Source organism: Asterias amurensis, chromosome 2 (genome assembly GCF_032118995.1).
Source record: "Asterias amurensis chromosome 2, ASM3211899v1".
NCBI classification, from domain to species: domain Eukaryota; kingdom Metazoa; phylum Echinodermata; class Asteroidea; order Forcipulatida; family Asteriidae; genus Asterias; species Asterias amurensis.
The window spans coordinates 22,826,781-22,848,003 of NC_092649.1; the positions used below are offsets into that span (position 1 = coordinate 22,826,781).

At 37.0% G+C, this 21,223-nt stretch overlaps 1 protein-coding gene across 6 annotated transcripts in view; it reads left to right on the forward strand.

Annotated features, from left to right (window-relative positions):
• Positions 1-17,632, forward strand: part of LOC139954189 (ankyrin repeat, SAM and basic leucine zipper domain-containing protein 1-like) — a 134,909-nt gene extending 117,277 nt beyond the window's left edge. For 5 of the 6 annotated variants that reach the window (XM_071953893.1, XM_071953894.1, XM_071953891.1 and 2 more), the window contains exons 9-12: positions 9,683-9,795; positions 12,888-13,113; positions 15,997-16,188; positions 16,630-17,632. In XM_071953893.1, the coding sequence (XP_071809994.1) occupies positions 9,683-9,795; positions 12,888-13,113; positions 15,997-16,188; positions 16,630-16,791 (693 nt within the window). In that variant the 3' untranslated portion in view covers positions 16,792-17,632. The remainder of the gene's footprint in view (positions 1-9,682; positions 9,796-12,887; positions 13,114-15,996; positions 16,189-16,629) is intronic. The other variant, XM_071953895.1, reaches the window with a different exon arrangement.
• Positions 17,633-21,223: the final 3,591 nt, after the last annotated feature.

A 21,223-nucleotide genomic window follows, 5' to 3' on the forward strand; every position in this document is an offset into this window, starting at 1 on the left:
GAGTAAAGAAATCAACACTCTAGTTGGTGTATTTTAACAACGAGTCATCAAAAAGTGTAATGCGACTAACCGGTAATGCAACTAACCATGCAGTGTAATGCGACTAACCAAATATTTTATCAAGAGGAGGACGCTAAGAGGTCAGCAAAGCTGGATATCTTGGTTATGACTTACTAGAGGACAATATTACATGAATTAAGAGATCTGGGGCTCTGCAGATGCCACTCATGCCCTACCCACAATGCATTTTTCCATGCTGAAAACTATAACATGTGTTGTACATGTGCCACTCCAAGCTAGTTTCATCATTAACATATGAAACAAAATAAAGAAAAGCAACATTTCTGAGAATTTTGAGTAGAAAAGTGAAGTAATGGAACTAATTTACTCCACAAATTGTGGACATATGTACATGTTGTACCATTGCCTAGGCTGAAAAAGCAGAATGATGTTAAAATACAAGGAATTCAAGAAGAGCACAGAAAAATCTCCCAAAAGAGCAAACAAAAGCAAAAAGCTGATGTCCTCTTGCCACCATTTTCCTTCAGAAAGAAGAAACATGATAACTACAAAATGCTGCCTTACAAACCAGCGTAGTGATGCAAGGGTAGCAATGCATGGTCAGTGGTGTGTGGTGTAACATGCAGTGAAATGTATCCAGGTAAAGTCGAGGAGATGGGTGATCAAGAAGGTTTTTTTGTTTTGTTTTATACACTTTTTCGACACAAAACAAATTGTTTGTTGCATTGAGAAACCTGTGATAACCAACAAGGCCATTTTAAATTCACAGTCCACTTTTAAACAATAACCCAAACTTTGATTTTTCAGGGACATGGTTACATGTATGTAAGTCACTTTAAATCTGCGATTTTATTTTTGTTCAATTCCTACATACTCGGCAAGATATTTAACATTTTATGTTGAATGCACAACTCTGAAAATAAAGGTGTTCAGTAAAATGGGAAATAATAATATTTCCGAAAAATGTAAGTTTGCTTTTCTAAAAATACACATTTCAGCCTTGTTTCTATGATTTTTAAGAGAAAGGCGTTATTATTTTAGTAAAAACAAGTGAAATTAATTTATTTTGTTTGTTGATAAGGAATGAACCCAGTTTTGCCAAACAAGAACTCAGTTTGGGCTCCATTGGGCTTGGCTTAAGTGGCCGGACATACTGTAATGCGACTAACCGTGATGCGACTAACCGTAATGCGACTAACCATGGTTTTGCCACGTAAACGTAAAAGTTCAAGTTGCTGACTATTTATAAGTACATGTATCCTGTTGGACACTAATGTATAAGAGATGTGTGCTAAATGTAGTAAAACCTTTGCAAGTTTTTTAGTTTGAGGAAACTTTTGAATTGAGACAAGTGTATTTTTTATCATGTCCTTTTTGTGTAACCGCGACTAACCGCTTTTTACAAAGCTATAACATCCAGAGTACAACGCCCACAACATTTTTAATATCATCACTTCAAAGCCTTGGGTGTCAAGTACAAATCAGTCTATAAACTTAGTGGAAATAATACCTCACATAGAACTACTAGCACCAAGATCAAGAAATGACACTAAAAGTGTAATGCGACTAACCATGGAATCGCCCAAATGGTAATTCGAAGGCAACAATTATTAAACCTTTGTTTCACTTCTACACAAATCAAATAGCACAATATAAGTTATCACATAAGCGCGAGTGGAATACGGAAAAATATAGCGCTTCTGCGTCCCATATCCAACGAGGCCGAAGGCCGAGTTGGACATGGAACGCAGACGCGCTATATTTTCCGTATTTCCACGAGCGCGCGTGTGATAACGTATTTATCTTCAAGCAAACTTGGCGCGTGACATAGAACACACAAGACGCATGGTAGTGATATTAGCCGTGCAATATAGGTTTTTATCACCACTCCATTCTGCCAATCTGATTGGAGGATTAGCGCGTACTTGAAGATAACGATGTATACGGTACTAGTAAAACATCGGAAATAATACATTTTTACCAAACTCGGTCAAGTAAAGTTTAGGTACGAAAAAAGACAAACTGGTTGAGTACTATTTAATATAATTCTAAAATGTGATAGCAAAGTAAAATAAAAGAATGGAATGTTGTTTTACCTGTAAAAGAAGACACAGAGAATATTCAATGTTCGTTCGTCTTCGACGCAGAGAATAATGACGAAGGGGTCGCCATTGGTGGCGCCCGAGGATATGAATATTCATTAAAAAGGAAATTGAATGCATAAGAAAATAGTTTTGTGGGGGTATTACTTTATACCTGTCACACATGTAACAGCGATTAAATTGGGCCTATATACGCACTTCTTTCTCGAAAACTACGTTACTTCAGAGGAGCAGTTTCTCACAATGTTTTATACCATCAACAGCTCCCCATTACTGGTTACCAAATAATGTTTTATGCTAATAATTATTTTGAGTTATAGGAATTTAGATTTTTTTGATAATTGAATTAGGGCCTTTCAGGAAATTATTCTCCACTAATTTGTCAGTTTTCCCAAAAATTAATCGCCAAAGAATTGTTTGTTCGTCTTATAAAAAGTCCCCACTATATTTTCCTCATATAGCGTGATTGACAGTCATAAAGTGACTGACACTTTTTTGGATGTTCACCGCGTTCAAACCTGGTGGTGGGTAACAAGGTCCATCTTCAGAGAAACACTATTCCTTTGTTTCAAATAAATCTGCCGATTCCGTCAAAACAAAGACGTAATTGGTTGATTCTGTTGATCGGACTTCTGTCATTTGGGGCCTACCGCTTTCTTTATGAGATAAATGCCGCGGCAAGGCCCGTAGGCTTTGGAAAGGTTCTTACGCCGCCTAGCAACAGTGTTGCCATGGTCAGAGGACGATGCCTACAAGATAACGGTCACTCTACGGAGTCTTTGGCCACTGGTTTTCGTTTTAATGTGCGGCTCTGAAACAATTTGACAGCAAAGTTTTTACCCTGCCTTAACGTGGAAGTGGACCTTAAATATTGTTTAACTAACCTAAATGATTCCGTTGCTGCGAAAATTTTTATGTGACGCATGCGGTTGTATTGTTAAAATTTTAACTGATCATTCTACCATAATTTTTCAAGAATATTGCAGGCTTGAACAAATTTGATGGTGGTCTTTTTTTTCTTCTTGGCAATTTCAACTTTTTAACACAAAACTTATTTTCGTGTAGCATGAGCAATTACCGTATTTTCCTGCAGATAAGACGCGTCTTATCTGACTTTTTAGACCCCCAAAAACATTGATGTGTCTTATCTTTCGATGCGCCTTGTCTGCTACAATTGATTTTTTTTTATGATCACTGCGTGAAATAAAAAATACCTTCATGTCCAGATCAAATCAGCGGTCTTTGTGTGAAGAATCCTTACTCAATAATGCGGTCGAACCAGGCTATTCAGACACTGAGATCGTATTTTTGTTCAAACAATGCCGCAATCCCCCAGACGGTCCAATTATTCCAACAATGCTGCAACGTGTTTATTCCCCATGACCGTGCTTTCATTCCGTCAATGCCGCAACGCGTCTAGCTTTCGGTCCAACAGACATTGGCGGTGTACAAACGTTTTTCGGTTTGGCCGGGTATTCGTTCCGAAAACGATTGACAGACAATAACTTCATACAAACGTCATTCACCCAACCGCTATTGTGTGGTAAACTTTGAGGGTTTTTATTGAGAGAACACTGATCTCTTAAGTGTGCTTTAGGCTGAACGTATTTTAAAAGGATGGGGTATAATAGTTTATTTTTGTATTTGCCTCTTTTTAGACCTTTGTGATTGATAAGTGCTTTAGGAACTTAACTGTCATCTTTGGTAGGACAAGAGTTTTATACTAATGTTACAATAAACATTCAAATCGTACTAATATTTATTGCCTCTTTTTAGAAGTTTGCTTTTAAAAGTATTATGGGAACGTAGCATTATCTTACTAGGATATGATTTATATTTGTTTGTAAGAGGCCAAATAAAATAATACAACACTAGCCAAAAAAAATTAGGGACGAAAACACATTTTATTTTATTGAAGTTATTATTGCTTCAAAACTTTGGGTAGGAACGGTTGTTAAAATCATGTTTGCCCTTGCATGAAACTTGCCTGTAAAAATCAACGATGTCCAAGTTCAGACTCGAAAATCTCTCAAAGTGACACAGAAAATAAGCCCAAAAAAGCAACTGTTCCGAGGTCTGTAAATTTAATCAAGCAACACAAAAGCAGATATCATGCCTGTAGTCGTTGTTACTGTGCGTGTGACAATAAATACAAGAAACATTGAACGCTAGAGGGCGTTTGGAACAATGTAATAGCGTGAGGTTAAACGCCCTCTGTTGGTAAAAATTACGCGAACCAGCAATAAACGCATTGAGACAAGACTCGACGTGTCTCGGCATGCGCGGGATCCGCACAGTCACGTGGGAATTTTAGCGCATTTCCAGCAGCGCAAATGCGAGGGTGAGCGCAACCCGTCAGTGAACATCGCTCAATACGGTCCCCACATGTCCCCAACATCTTTTGTGCAATCTCGACATTGAGCAGCGCATCAATCCACAGTGTACATGTGCGTATTAATGTGCATGCAGCGACATCCCGGCCGGCGGATACATTACTACACACACACGCTACGTCCGTCTGTCGTTGCAATGTATCTGTATCAGCAAGGATCCTCGGTGTGGGCAACGGATGATATGTCCAGGGAGGCATTGTGTTCATGTTGCAAGTAAAATTAACTTCAGACAGTGCGTGGACCATGGTTTCTGCCCGCTGATTGGGCCAGACTTTATGTTATTAACAATATACAGCGTTGGTTGATTGGATGAAGGTCGGTATACTAGGTAGGTTCTCAAAGGCAACAAATTACGTCTTTGTGTCAATGTACTGACACCGGGTGGCGCCAGGTGCTCTTTTGTGTGCGGTTAAACATGCGTCTTGTGCGGTGCTCAGCTTGTCTGCTGATGTTTGAATTTTTTGGGTCATTTTAGTGTCCTGCGCCTTGTCCGCCAAGCGTCTTATCCGCAGGAAAATACGGTAAACAATCCGAGAACATATCTGGGTTTTTTTACATTTTTTATTCAACATATTGTCCATGCCTCATGCCTAAAGCTGATATTGTGATGTTTTTTCCCTGCTCCTCCGTATCCGTAAGCTCTAAAACAAGGATAATTCAAACATTAGTATTTTTCCGCCAAACAGTGGACGTTCCTCAGAATTGTTTTTATTGATTAACCAGGAAACTCTAATGAAACTGGTTCGAAAATTAAATTAATTATTTAATTAAAATGTAATCTTTAATCATGGCCATTGAATTTATTCCACAAATAATAAGAGTTGAGAGATTAATAGAGAGGTTGCGTGACCCCGCAAAAAGTTTGTTGTGTGCGCCGTCGGCCATGTTGAGTACTATTTCTGTTGGTAACGCGTCGTCTGCTCGCAACAGCAGACGCACGTTTGAACTGAGAAAGTTGGTTTTTCTCCGATAGACAAAATATTTGGTGAAGGTTTTCTTTCAGTATTTTATTTGGTAAGACAATGAATTACATCAAGCACATAATATTAACTCCGGATAATGCAAGTCAACGCCGGTCGATAGTGTGAGAAAATACTAACTAGTCACAATTCGTTAAAACAACAATTGTTAAAACAACAAAGATCCATATGAATTCAAACCTGCCGACTGGTCTCCAAACATTGAACTTTTCTCATCAGTGTCGTAGCCAGATATTATTAAAGGAACACGTTGCCTTGGATCGGACGAGTTGATCTATAAAAATCGTTTGAAACCGTTTGTTATGAAATGCATATGGTTAGAAAGAGGTTTTAAAAGTAGAATACAATGATCCACACAAATATGCCTCAAAATTGCGTGGTTTTCCTTTTACCTCGTCGACAAACACGGTCGGCCATTTATGGGAGTCAAATTTTTGACTACGCGCTTGCTTGCTGAAATAATTCCCGCGGCAAGGCCCATACGCGTTGAAAGTTTCTTAGCAACAGTGTTGCCATAGTCAGAGAATGGTGCATACGAGCACAGCCACTTTAAGGATTAGTGACCAACCGTCGACTGGCTTTCTTTTCAATGTGCGGCAAACAATTTGACAGCCAAGTTTTTACTCCACCTATTTCTATACATGTGTATGGGTTGTTGTTTACCTTGCTGTTGAAAACAAAACTAAAAAATCCCCGAAATCACGTGATTGAGCATTTTTGCCTGCCTCCTCTAAAACAATGTTTTTTTCTGAATTTAATTACTTTTCATCATTTTTTTATTGACATTTGTTTAATGATTTTTTTTTTTACTTATGGTAACAAGAGTTATATTTAAATTCATATTATTTTGATGTTATAAAAGTTTTGTATTGGTTCGACTCCCTTGACTAAATTATATGAGTCCAATCTTTTACTAAACATGAATTTAATTTGAACGGCATCTGGAAGATGACATTTTACTTCACTGAGTTTTTTATCCCAACATAAATGATCTCATGATGTTGTCATCTTACGTATACGTTTTGCAGCATCATAGCAAGAATATAAAACGTATCAAGGAGGCGATATCCTTCTCTCAGGCTGTCGACTCTGTAATCATAAATTATTTCTGTAAGACGACATCCTACTTTTGAAGAACTATGTTAAAGCAAGTTTATCTTTCCTTTTTATAGCACATAATTGAAAAAACTCACAGGGCCAAACCCCCACTAAAATTTATCCCGACTAAAAAGATGCACACCCTTCTCGAAGATGAGTGACAGCTCCATTGTTCAACGGGTTCCTTTGAGATGCTGCTGGTAAAATGGTTAAGAAGCTTTGCTTAAAAAGTGTGGTCTTTTGGGGATCCGACTTTCCCATTGATGGGAATTTAATTCACTGGGGACAGTGGCAAAAGAGGACACCTACACTTCCTATGTGATGCCGCTAGCTTTTTATACTTGTTTCTGAAACTAGCTCGTCCAATAAAACCGGCTGTCTCCTTCCAAATAAAGAGAAGTCGTTTGCCTATTGGGTTAGTTTTAGACAAGCACCGGAAGGAGGGGCAGCTTTCGTGTACTGGTTCATTTGGAATGGGCTGTCTATAAGCAACAATTCCTTTGTGATGCTGCTAGAGTTTCAAACTTCTTTTCAGAAAATAATTCTTCAAATCAAACAGGCTTTTTCCTTCCAAATAAAGCTGTAATAGGCTGATGGTTGCTTTCCGCTGGGAACAACAATGAATCACATCTCAAGCATTCATGCAACCATGCAAGGAGAATGGTCCAGCATTTTTCGCGTGATGATTGTCATATGGAGATTGTCACGAAAGAGTACCGCCTACGCGCTGCTAATTTGCTGACGGCTGTTTACGCATTTTGTTGTCTGACGTGATAAAACCCAGGCGATAAGGCGGCGCAACAGTTTATCGCGCCAAGGCATTTCTATCGCGCTTAATCTATCGCACAGCATCTACTTATTTTAAAACGGTACTGTACATGTATGTTTCAGCCACAAACATTTTGTTTGCGTTATTTTGCAATGTTCCCAATGAGCAATTGCAATGAAACTTTCAGTGAAGAAAGGTAATGGTGCAATAATGATCCTGAAACAATGGTGTCATGATGACGTCATCACCTGTCAAGTGACGTCATCTTAAAGGTCAAACATATCAAATCAGCCACAAGAGACCCTAGGTGACTGTTTGCAGGATTGGGTTGGAATAAATTAGACTTTCATGTTATTTTGTGTGCGTGGCCTCACATGACCTCAACTTCCAGTCAAACCTTGTAATTCAAAGCTGGAAACAAAGTGAAAAAAATAATGACGATGTCACGATACACAAGATCGGGGGTCATAGGAATTGGAAATAAAGGTGCATTTTATGAAGGCATACATGTATAACTCCCTAAGTAATGATGCGATCAAGTTGAAACTTTGTAGGTGGTAGATATTGGCAAGTTTTTTAAAATTGTGAAATGACGTCATCACATGATTTTTAAAGATTTTTTTAAATTTTGCACCTTTAAGTCATAAATTGCTAATTGGACTTTGTATAGTGTAAATATTTTTTTCTTAAATACATGTAGGCCAAATAAGATCATACATAACAGTTGTAGCTGGGCAGTTCAATAGAAATGTAAACCTCATCAGTGCCAAAATGGCACAAATGTGACAAATGAGACATCATTTTGTAGCTAATTGTATGAATTTTAATAAAATATATTTTGTTACTAAAAATATTCAGTGGCTCAAGTGCTATTTTCAACTGGAAAAAATACTTGAAAAATAGTGAAATTGGCTCAAAAATAATGTTTTGCCTAATTATTCAAAGTTTGTACCCTTATTTAGTGTTTGTTTTGGTTTTGTACCTGTTTGAAGTTTTCTATAGTAAGAATGAGAAAAAAAAGTAAATTTTTCTTTCTGATATTCAATTCTTTAGGAAACTTACTTTTTCGATGTACGTCCGACACCAAAATGGTGAATTTTTAAATGTTCCTATTTCAAGTAAAATGTTGGCAAGGTTCTAAAGTTGGTCCTTGACAGAAAATATCGAAACAAATTAAGACCAAAATTCTTGGTGACCTTTGACCTTGGCAACAGTTACCCACCAACAACTTTAACCTTTAATAATTTTTAAATACAAGTCCAATCTACAATGTATTTGGACCAAATGTTGTTTTGCAAACTCATCTCTTTCATTATTATTAGGCAACATATTAACATTTTGAAACTGGGGTATTTTGCCCATTTTTTGGTTGCCACAGCAATGCATAAGGATATGCATCATCATGTACAAGTTGCATTACACGTGTACATTGTTTTTATTTATCTCAAAATGTGGTATAATTTGACAATTAAACCACTTTTTTCAACAAATATTAATTTAATCTGATTTTACAACAACAAATTTGCAGATTACATCATTATTTTATAACAAAAGTGAAAAGTTGAACTGATTGTTACATGTACCTATTTTTGAATGCAATATTAGACAGGTACGTCCGCCACTGTGAAATGTACGTCCGACACCAATATATTAAATGCCGTTTCTTAAAATTCAAATTTAAAAAACAAATGTTTTATCGTTAAATGTACTAACAGAGGTCTGATGAATCCATAAATAAGAAAAAATTGCATTAAAGTTCAAACCCATTGGTTTTCATAAAAAGGCGTTTCTCTAAGTACGTCCGACATAATGGTGTTTTGGGCGAATGGCATCTATATCCAAAGATGTGGATGAATAATTTTTTGATAAAATAACTTTAGTGACTACCTTATACCTCTGTCCAGAATGAAAATTCCTTTTATTAATATCACTTTAATAACACACTCTGTTAAAGTGCCCGAAATGTTTGTCCGACCCCGTGGAATTGCCCAGCTGCTTTGAATATATAAAACAGAATTTCGAATTCAGTTGGGTATTTCGAAAATGTTATTAACGAAACAGCTATGCATTTGTGCACAAATACAATCCTGTCTAGTATTGTGTGACCTTATGTTGCATTTCCTTGAGGATCAAACTCTGTTTTAAAATAAGATGTCAACGTCGTCTAAATCCCAAGCTCATTTCAACATACCGAGTACTGTGTAAAAGAAAAACAAGCAAAAAGCACATACTCACCTTGAAAAACAATAGTAAGTAATTTTGAACATTTTACAGTAAAACTATTTTCATTCTTTTTTGTTTTTTTGTTTGTCTTTTTAGCTTGGAATAGACAAATATGGTTGGCGCTGTAAGATAGTAAATGCAATACATGAAGTACACAAGAGAAGATGGGAACCAGGGAGTGTGAGAGCACCACAAAAAAGGATACTCAGGTAAAATAACATATAAACCCAACAAGTCCAGTGATTATTAGGTACCGTCATTACCAAACTCTTCCGTTGGTGCATTTAGTTGGTCAGATTATTCGGACAACACAGCTCTTAAGTTGGTTACAAGAAAAGGATTAGCCTTTGCTGTCTTGTTCAGGACAAGTTGTTGGAGGTTAGTTCTTATTGGCCCTATCACACCGTTGGGTATACAGCTAAATTATGCCTAGCGTACAATTTGTTTCTCCTGAAAATTTAGTAATGGCCAGATATGCACAAAGTCTTGTCCAAAAACAGATTTCTTAACGAAATCCTGACGTATAAGACGAATGCCCAACAAATGCGGAACAAATGCTGATTGTATAACTAGCGTCCATGTAAGGAATGACTGCGCATACATAGCTTCCATCCAACGAATTATGAACGCATGCAATGGGCGGCTAAGGAATGCCCAACAGATGCTAAGAATACTGCCGGTCACGTGACGTGTCTCAGCTGACCCATAAGTACGCTCTCCAAGCTGGTTCAGGTCATTTTCATGTTGAATTTTGTAAAATGTGTCCTGAACCAAACACAAGCGTGTCAGGAATGAATGACAACTTCAGGTCCCCGTTCTCAAGTAAGGAATGCAATACACTTGGAAGACACCCTCGTCAAGGTAGACAAGGCTTCCAGAGCTGGTCTCTGTGTTACTTGCTTCCTACAACTGCTCTCTGAGTACCTGGTATGCTCCTGTGAGGCAAACTCACCAGTGTCACCTAATGCAGTTGAGCTGGCTTTCCACTGCCTGGACGACAGCTTACGCATCTGCATCATGGACCAGTTCACCTGGGTATCTGCTCTTGCTACTTCTACACGGCAGGCAAACGTCCTTGATACAATTTTTCTCCCCACACGAAGCTCGAAGCCCTCCCTCGATTGGGTACGGACCTCTTTGCGGATAAATTCCAACAGACCCTTGAAGAAGAGGCCAAACGCATCAAAGCAACAGACAAAATTAATCAATGCAAGTCTTCCCAGAATGTGTCGGGTCGTGGTGGGAAACAGGGCTCTGGCCCCCGCTTCCCTCCCAAGCCCTTACAACCTTACATGTAATAGAGCTGCAGGTTGTACTCCATCGGCTAGCCCAGCTAACCCCTACTCTTCCCCACAGCCAATGTTGGCTCCCAGTGCCCCACGCGGCAGCCACAATCGGGGTTCCCGGATTTTATACACCCCTGGCCCCAAAGCTAATTATGGGAGCGGTCGCTAGTGAAAGCCTATGGCTAGGGCAAATATGCAATTGTAGGTTTAACAGGTACATGTAAGTATCAATCTTCGCGGACTCCCAAATCACCTTTGATTTGGGGGATTTTGTGACATACACATCAAGTGAACTCAAATAAATCGACAGAATGAACACTATTCTTTAACTTTAAATAAACAAAATTCTTTAATATTTATAAGGGGAATTAATATGTACAGAAATTTACAGAAAGTATAGTACAATTTGTTTAGTCTTAACCTTATGCCCTGGTTTGGCTGAGGAAACCAATAAATCAACTAAGTGCATGTCCACGAGAGGACCATGCAAAATCTTTGCAGACTTTGCCTTGATCGATTATCGTACACACGTACGTGCAAGTACATGCAAGTCCTGCCAACAGTCACAGGAACTTCAGAGAAATGGCATGTGTCATAATTGGAATTTCATATGGACACAAGCAAGGGGTTTTTTTTCTTGCATTTTTTCCGACAATGTCGACCAGGTGTAATGCTGCTGTTTGCAGCAAAACAACTAAAGATGGGGTCAGTTTGCAAAGTGGTCCGGCCTGACGTCTTTTGCAGCGCTGTGCAGCAAACACTTCCAGCCGTCAAGGTTCGAGAATCCGGAATACCACACTTTTTGACATGAATAGAAAAGTCCTTTTATAAAACAAAAAAGTATCTTTTATATGATCTGTTATAACAAGGTTTTTAACAAATGCATTAGACAATTCAGCGCCTTGAGTACCTAGTTTGGTAGACACGTGCGCTATTTAAGACTTCGATATTATTAAGGGAATCAATGTGTGGTGAAGAGGTTTTCAACTAGTGGTTTAATCCCAATGAGGCGTGGGTCTTGATAATTTTACCGAGAAGAAGTCAATTCCCATTCATAAATACCTTTTCGGTCAAAAACATCATCACTTTTTGGTCAAAAAGTAAAATAAATGCAAAAATTGTAATTGTTAAATGATTTCTTTCAACACAACACCCATCCAGCTATGAAATGGTAAAGCCCTCCGCCGCCCTCGGGTAAACAACTCCTTATAAGTGAATGCTGTGGGCGCCGCGTGTATCGCGTGATGTGGCATAACTGTTTCAGCTGTTGCTCTCGACCAATAGGAATGAAGAAACTGTCTTATAAGAACAGGTGCAAGGTCACGTGTCACGCCCATGAATTAACACTTTTTACCGGTCATAAACAAAAGTTTATACACACCCACGTGACACGCTCTCCACCAATAGGAATAGCGAAACTGTCTGAGGAATTTATGAATATTATATTAAACATGACGCCATCCCATCAATTTTCCAGCTAGTGGGAAGACGAAGAAGGTACCTGAAAGACATGACGAACCTAAAGGACTATTTGCCTAATGTGAAAATATTTGGTTATTGTTTCAACTTTGAGGGCATGTTTTTAGCTTGCACCAAGCTTGGCACTGCATACGATTCACCGTGCAAGGTTATCCGAAAACAAGAGCTGTTTTGCAGCACTTATACAAAAAAAGAATGAGTCAAATTGGTTTTGAGTGTTGCTTAAACCAGCGATGGGGACAGGGTTTTGTGCAACCAAAGGGCTATAGAAAGTGTCACATTTGCTTAGTTAAATTGTCTAATGCATTTGTTAAAAAACCTTGTTAACATATCATATTGATTGAGGGAATAAAAGGGTAGCGACGAATTCTTAAACTGCCGTTGCATTGCGATATCGCAAAGGCAGTTTAAGAACTTTTTTCAGGTGGTCAGTCCATATTCGGGCTTGATGGGGGCAAAAATAGCGAAACTGTCTGTGGTATTTATGTATATCCTTCTGGTTGAATTTTTTTTTTTTAAATATGATTATTTTGCAGCCTCTTTGAATCAAGAGTTTTGATACATAACATAAGCACACATGTTACTTACATTGGAAGCAGCATGAAATATGTGGGAAGCAACTGGATGACTCATGGAACGTTATTTGACCGACAACAAGACCCCTGCAACTTGGACTTGCTTATGGTGGAGATAGATACATCTCTCAAACAGACCACTGAGCTATTCAAGGAGCTTAAGAAACTTAAGGAGCAACTTTTAGAGGTAAGTCATGTGATTGATTTAGACAAGTTGGTGTATTTTGTTTTCTGCTCATAGTTGTTTGGTTTTTCCCCCATGTAATTATTGCCTCCTGAAAAAAAAAAAAAAAAAGGCATTGCATTTATGATTTCAATTTGTAAAAATAACACTCCATGTGAATAATTGTATTGCCGATTGCTGAAGGTGGCCAAGTACTACTACTACTTCAGCCGCTAAGTACAAGTTCAAGTCCCTGAGTACTGAATAGTCTAATATCCAAGTTCACCTGCCAAGTATTTGGATCTCAAAGTAGCAGTACTTTTTAAAACAAATAAAGCGAAATCTGTTTTTTCTTTGTTTCACCTCGCAACTAGGGGATTAATATGTGATGCGATCAAGCTAGACGAGTGTCGGCAATTTTATTACGGAGAAACAAGTCATAACAGGACAACAGGGGTACAATTTCAATTTTTTTTAACTATAGATTCAAGTGCCAAAATGTCCCTACTTTACATTGGTGACTTCCTTTTTGAATAATAACATCATCAAAGGGTTAAAATTAGCATGGGAATAAAGTTTGCTGATGTACATTGTGAGAAAAAGAAATCAACAAAAGTTTGAAAACTATGTTTGCGTAGGTTTGTTACACGGCAAGTTGTGCACACAAGTTCTGTAAAATTTGCTGTCAACGGCAAAAAATACTTTAAAAGTAATTGAAAACAATCACAACATACCTTTGTAAATGAATACGAGTGTCTCTCCGTTACCTACAGGTAACTTCTGTCACATCACTGTTCGGTCGCACTAAATACCAACAACTCACGACCCCTCACGACAAAATTGTGGTCGTGAGTTGTAGGTATTTAGTGCGGCCCTCCTTGTTTGAAATCACCAAAAAGCGGAGATCGCCATTACTATGTGTACATTGCACGTGCGATGCATGGTACGTTACAATTGCGGATCGTACTACACAGAGAAAAATAGCAACTCGTGCTTCACATGCGTTGCGATGGCAGGACTTCCGACCTTGTACTCGATGTATAAAAAAGTAAAAAATGACAACAGCTTGATCGCATCGCATATTAGGCATCAACTGTTGACATAATTTCAGGTGTTAAATTTTTTTCAAATTCAACCTGCGTTTTTTAACTGGAAGTCAAGACCAAGTGGTGTCTCACAATGTGTAGCATTTGTTCAGTTTATTTAGACATTTATGATGCTTTACAAATCCAATATTTGGCCCCGGAGCAGGGTGCGACCTTAACGGTGGTCCGCTGACCAAACGGCGGTGGACCAGCTGAAATCCCTAGTTAGTTGCTAGTCAAAAATATTTGCAATGGTACTGCAAAACTCTTTATTTATCGTTTGAAAGGGACACACCGGCTTTGTTGGGCTAGTTGGGCTAGAAAATAGACTAAGATGCGACTTCAAAGGTCTTCCATGAATGGAAAAAAAACAGTCCCTTAAAAAATCGTCAAATTTTGCCTTTGTTTTCTTCTTGATTGACCAAATATAATTCTTGCTCATTTGCTGTCATTGATCAGTGTTTTCAGTTGATTGTGTTTCAACCTTGGTGTTTCAGCGACAACTTTTGACATATATGTGACACAAGCTTGTGTCCATATGAAATTCCAATTATGACACATGCCATTTCTCTGAAGTTCCTGTGACTGTTGGCAGAGTAGATTGCCAAAGTAGTCACTGGGGTATCGTTTTTGTTGCTTGAAACCCCACACTTGTCTTGATTGCATCGCTTATTCCAGGCATCATCTTTCTTTGAACTCTTCAGCGTGCTTTGTCTGTGTCTTTTAAAAGGGAACGTTTCATGTCGCCCCTTAATAGTGTGAAAAGAAACACATGTTGCTTTGCTTGATTCATTGTTCATGGGTATATCATTGTTCTGTCTATGGTCTGTCACAGTACACTTTCCTGTGGCATTTCTTGATCTTGGTACTTGTAGTTCTATTGTGAGACTTTCCACTGATTTGTACACCAAAGGCTTTGAATTGTTGATATTAGAAATGTTGTGGGCTTAGTTGTTCTAGGTGTAAAAAGCGGTGAGTCGCAGTACACTAAAAGGACATGGTTAAAATGTTCACTTGTCACAATTCTAAAACTCCATTTTTGTGTTTAATTAAGCGCCATGAGCATCATTATTATCATTACACGTAACACACAATTCTTATACATGAGTATCCAATAGGATACTTTCGAAGGGTCAGCAACATGAACTTTAAGGAATAAAGGAATAAAGAAAAACTCCTATAATTTCCAAGTACAAAACTTTGGTTTCATGAATGACATTTTCACAATAAGTAAGGCCCGATCACGGGGAGCTGATATTGTGTAAGTCAACCCAGCCAAAGAAATTATCTGTAAACGTCAGATCATAATCAACTTTTATTTCTGCCCGCTATTTTTTTTTGCATTTTGAGAACCACAGCACAATTGGAATAGTAAAAATGGAGAGAAACTATTAATTGGGTATTAATTTTTTTTTTTCTTCACATATTTTTTTTAAAGAACCAACCCTCCGAATTTATTTACAACTTAAAGTTACCACGGAATTCCGGAAAATCTGCTTACAGTTGATTCAAAAGAAACACATTCCTAAACGTTTTCAATTTGTTTTAATCATAAAAGATCAATGGACGATTCTTAAATAAAAAACAAGAGAGAGAGAAAATACATTCTTACCGAACTTACTTGTGAGAAAGGTATGATATTGGTTTTGCACATAAAAAACGTGCAATGTGCAATTCTTGAACGTCCTTCGTGAATCGCGCACACAAGTCATTTTTGTCTGAAACCTGATAAAAGTTGTTTTTTTAGCCCATTTGCTGTCATTGATCAGTGTTGTCAGATTTGGTGTTTCCCCAATTCTTTTTTCGAACCTTTGTGTTTCAGCGGCAAGTTCTGATATCTGTGACACAAGCTTGTGTCGAGAGTATCGGAACTTGTAGTTTGGGACGCAAATTGACCAAACTTGATGTAAATCGTTGGACCATATGTAATGCTCTTCTGTTCCTGCGACTGTTCTTGACGTTGGTGCTAGTATTTTCTTTCCACTTGGAAATTATAGCTAACGTATTAAGTCAGGTACATGTAAGTTTATAGATTGATTTGTACTTAAGTTTTTGTTGATATTAGAAATAATGTGGGTTTTGTGCTCTTGGTGATACAACATTTTAAAAAGCATTATTAAAAAAGAACACGGTTAAAACTTGTCAAAATTCAAGAGTTTCCTCCAATTACAAAAAAAACTTGCGAAAGTATCACTACATGTACCACAAAACTCTTTTACATCAGTAGCCAACAGGATGTACATGGCCAAAAAATAGTTGCACTACAGAATTCCAACCAAAATAACCAAGTTTACATGGAGCCCATTTTAGAAAAATGGGGCGGAAAATAAATTGATTTCATACGATAGCTAATAAAAAGTGGAAAGAAAATTTTTAAAAATCAAAACATTTTGGTGTCGTGCCTTGCTTGCTCTTTGCCCCGAAGCTTAATTAGTTTTTTGGATATCTCTTTCAGACTGTCCCATCTAAGAAAGTTTTGCCTGCAGATTTGATCAATGAACAACAGGATGTACCAAGGTATGGGAAGAAACTCACTGTTATCACTGTTTTGACAGCTTCTGCGTGTATTTTATTTAGAATATTTTATAAAAACATCAACCACAATTTATTTAGTTAAAGGAAACTATATACATTAATTGGTTTTGCAAACAACACAGTTGCTGGCAGTAAGGTCCTTTATCGAGTAGAAGTTTGAGATCGATCAGCCATCTGGGTCATGAGAAAAAAGTGAAAACCTACACACACTTTGCTCATTTATGCAAAAGAAATTAAATGATTTATTTCTCATCAAATATGAAGATTCAGACAGAAGTATTTAAAGGGACGTTCCTACTATCATCATTATTAGACAGTGTAAGTGTTATGAAAATCTGTGATCTTCACGATTTTGTTTGTTTACCAACTTCTGTCACCGTTATTCTGCCATTGATGACAATTTCTGTCAGGTACCTGACAGCTCTGACAGAAATTGTCATCAATGGCAGAATAAACAGCGAGTAGCTATGAAATGCTTTTGTTTCAAAATACAAACCAAATTTATTTGATAATTCGTTTACACTAAACGAATTATCAAATAAATTTGGTTTGTATTTTGAAACAAAAGCATTTCATAGCTACTCGCTATTTGTAATAATCTTGCAGCAATCAAATGTGGCGAGTATAAATTTCAAAATATGCATAATGTAACCAAGATATAGTTGTGTTTTTTAAATAACACTCGTAGTGCGTAAGGTTATATATGATTCTTTAATCACTTGGTACTCGAAATGTTAAGTGTGATTTTCAGGGTTTTTATCTCAGATTTTGACGTGTTTTTCTCACATCCATAGTATACATACTCATTTGTGTTTGTTAAAATGTCATACTTAAGATTGTTATCTTTGCGGCATTCAACGTTTTCGTAATTGTGGTTATTAGAAGTTTTCATCAGAAAAATAAACGAATTGACAAAGATAAACGACTTGGTTTCGTTCGTTCTTTTCCAGGATTTCTTTACTCCCTTTTTGAAATAAAAATTATTAGAATTTTTTGCTCTAATTCTTGTTGGGTGTCATAAAAAAATTTGCCACCAATTTTTTTTTTTTTTACTTACTTGTTTTTGTGGGTAGAGAATTTTATTTTTCTTGCTTTTTTATTTTTTTTTAAATGTCATATCCTTTTTTCGGAGAGATTTTAAATTTTTACCTAGATTTTTTAATTTCCTACATTTTCTTCCCAAAAAAGATTTTTTACCTATTGTTTTTTTTTTTCGGATTGAGAATTTTTCTCTTCTTTTTTAATTTTTGTATTAAAATGTTTTGTGTCAGAATAAAAAAATCGCCCCTATTTTTTTTAAAACTTTTTTTTAACTTGGTTTGTCTGGGTAGAGAATTTTTTTTTTTTTGGCACTTATTGGTAATTACTCAAAATAATTTTGATCATAAAAACCTTTCTTGATTACGAGTAATGGAGAGAGGTTGATGAGAAGTGACGAGAAACAAGTAATTTTCCACTAATTTGATTTCGAGACCTCAAGTTTTAGAATTTGAGGTCTCGAAATCAAGCATCTGTAAATCAAGCATGCAAATTCGTGTGACAAGGTTTTTTTTTTCGACGACCGATTGAGCTCAAATTTTTAGAGGTTTGTTATTTTTATGCCAACTGTGAAGACTAATCTTTGACAATTACCATAAATGGTTTTTTGTTTTTTATTTCCTACATTTTCTTTAAAAACAAACATTTTGCACCCCTTTTATTGTACTTGTTTCTTTTGGGATTGAGAATTTTTCTTTTCTTTTTTCTACCCTTTTTATTTTTTAAACAAAAATTCCTCCCCTTAACTAAGCGTTTTGTTTTTTACATAAATTCGAAACTTAAATCAGCATTCTATGCATGAGGAAAAAAGATATTTCTTGACAAAACATTTCTGGAAAGTATTTTGAGCTGCGGCTCCTCTTTGCTTAGTTGTTGAGAAAGCCCTCAAAATCTAAAATCAAGTAGCTAAAAAACACACAACTTCGTGTTGAAAGTGCTGTTCGACGGCCAACCGAGTTTATATTTTCTTTAAGATATTGAAAGAAGTTCTTCGATTCCATTCTCAAACAATTTTCGTCCCACGTTGACTCCGCAAGTATTTTTTTCCTCAAGGTGTAAGTATAATTGTAAACTTTGGATTGTGAAATCTCCTTGCCATTGTTTTTTAAAACAGAATCAATCTTCTGAGCATTTTGAAAATAGTCCCTGAATCTGCTGACAATTCACACACTGTCTCCTCTCGCCCTAGCTTATCGATTGATGTTTTGAGATGCGACCTTGGCTGTTTATATTTCGAAAAAAGTCCCGACCCACTATGAGATTCATCCAGCACTTAATAATTAGTTTAAGGCAGTGGACTAAAATAATTAATGGGGGCATAATCTACCTCTTAAGTGACGTAGTTTCCGAGTTTGATTTTGAAACCTCAGAATCAGATTTTAAGGTTTCAAAATCAAGCAACAATTTCATGCGATAAGGGTGTTTCAAATTTTCACAGTTTGTTATTTCAAATTAAGATAAACTGGTCGTTGGCATTTACCAGTAGTGTCCGTGTCTTTTAATATCAAGGGCTTGTGTTTAGAGAATAATCGTGAGTTTGTGTACAAAATATTAAAATAGCAATTCTCTCAGTGTTCTACACCATTCTCGTTAAGCTTGTAAATCTGTTCGTCTAGAAGTGGCTAAGATCAGCTGATCTTAGTCACTTCTATCTGACCTTTAAGTCTCAAAGTTCTGCGCTTCGACGAGCTCCGACAGTCGGAGCCCTCCCCAATTTGTTTGAGGTGGGAATCCAAACATCTGTTTAAGTCTCGACTTGTTTGTTTTTTATATTTTGAGATTCGACTTTAGTTGTATCAAAATTTGCTGGCCAATGTTTTCAGACGGAATACCTCTTGGTTTGACCTAAAAATATATTCTCCTAATTCAGTTTTTTGAAAATTTGTTCATCTCGGCTTTTGGGTCAATCGCTTTTGGTCAGAGATTCAACCAAAAGTTGGAGGCGAGTCATTTTTTAAAGGGACAAACCGGCCGAATTGGGCTATTTGGGCTACAAAATAGACTAAGAAATGTATTCAACGGGTTTCCAGGAACAGTCCTTAAAAAAAATCATCAAATTTGGCCGTTTTTGACATTTTAAAACAAATCCGAAGGTCGCGTGATTGTTCTAACCAAAAAGTGGTACAAACAATCACATGACCTTCCGGGCTAGTTTTACTTCCAGCTGTCTAAAAGTAACTTACTTAACCAAATTTAAATCTTTTTTTTACAAAATTATTAACGAGTAATTGACGAAAAAGATCATGTATTCAAATTATCGCTGCAAAATGTAAATAATGGTGAAAAATCTAACGTAAGATTCGCATTCAAAGAGTCCGTGTAATGGAAGCTTGTTATATGGCCCCACAGTGTGGAGCAATCACGTACCGCACATGCCGTGTCTCGTGGGGGGCTGGAGGTGTAATCCCGGGCGCTATGAACTCCCAGCTTGCGGGTCTCGCCGTGAGCTTGGGAGGGGTTGGGAGCCAGACATCAGAGTACATGTTTGTCATCGTGGGTTTGTGAGTCGGTACACCTCGTGTCAAATCCGTTATTTCTTATGATCGCAACGTTCCAATATTATACTCTGTTTTGTTTCATGGCTCCTAATTTCTTTTTGCTAGGAGTTTTCAAGAAACAATAAAAAAAGATTGAAGATGTCAAAACGTAGGAATAACGCATTTTGTTATATTGACAGTGTTATTGTGTGAGTAGCTTAAAAAATGTTTTATGAAGAAGAAAAAAGGGATTAAAAAAACCGGAGCCCCCGATCGAAAAAAGAACAGGTGAAAAATAATTTTGTATAAAAGGTTGAAAAAATATGATAAAAAAAATTCCCTCAAAGCATAATTTTGTCAAAAGAATATTTTTTAATTCTGTGAATGAAGTGTTATTTTTGAGATTGTTGAGGTATTATTTGGTTACGTTCCAAGCTACACAGCTACTCAGCTACGCTTACGTTCAACAGCTTCAGAACACCCATCTTCTTTAGTGCAGAATTAATCTCAGCTCAATCTGAGTAAATTTAAAATTATTCACCTCAGATCTCGCTTACATTCAACCAGTAACTTCAGAAAGCCCATGTTTCTTGGTACAGAATTCATCTCAGCTCAATCTGAGTAGATTTAAAATTATTCATCTCAGATCTCGCTTAGATTTAACCAGTAGCTTCGGAACACCCATGTTTCTTGGTACAGAATTCATCTCAGCTCAATCTGAGCAAATTTAAAATTATTCATCTCAGATCTCGCTTAGATTCAATCAGTAGCTTCGAAACACCCATGTTTCTTTGTACAGAATTAATCTAAGCTCAATCTGAGCAATTTGAAAAAAATAAATGTCTCAGATCTTGCTTAGACTCAACCAACAGCTTCAGAAAACCCATATTCTTTAGTGCAGAATTAATCTCAGCTCAATCTGAGCAATTTGAAAAAAATAAAAGTCTCAGATATCGCTTACATTCAACCAACAGCTTCAGAACACCCATATTCTTTAGT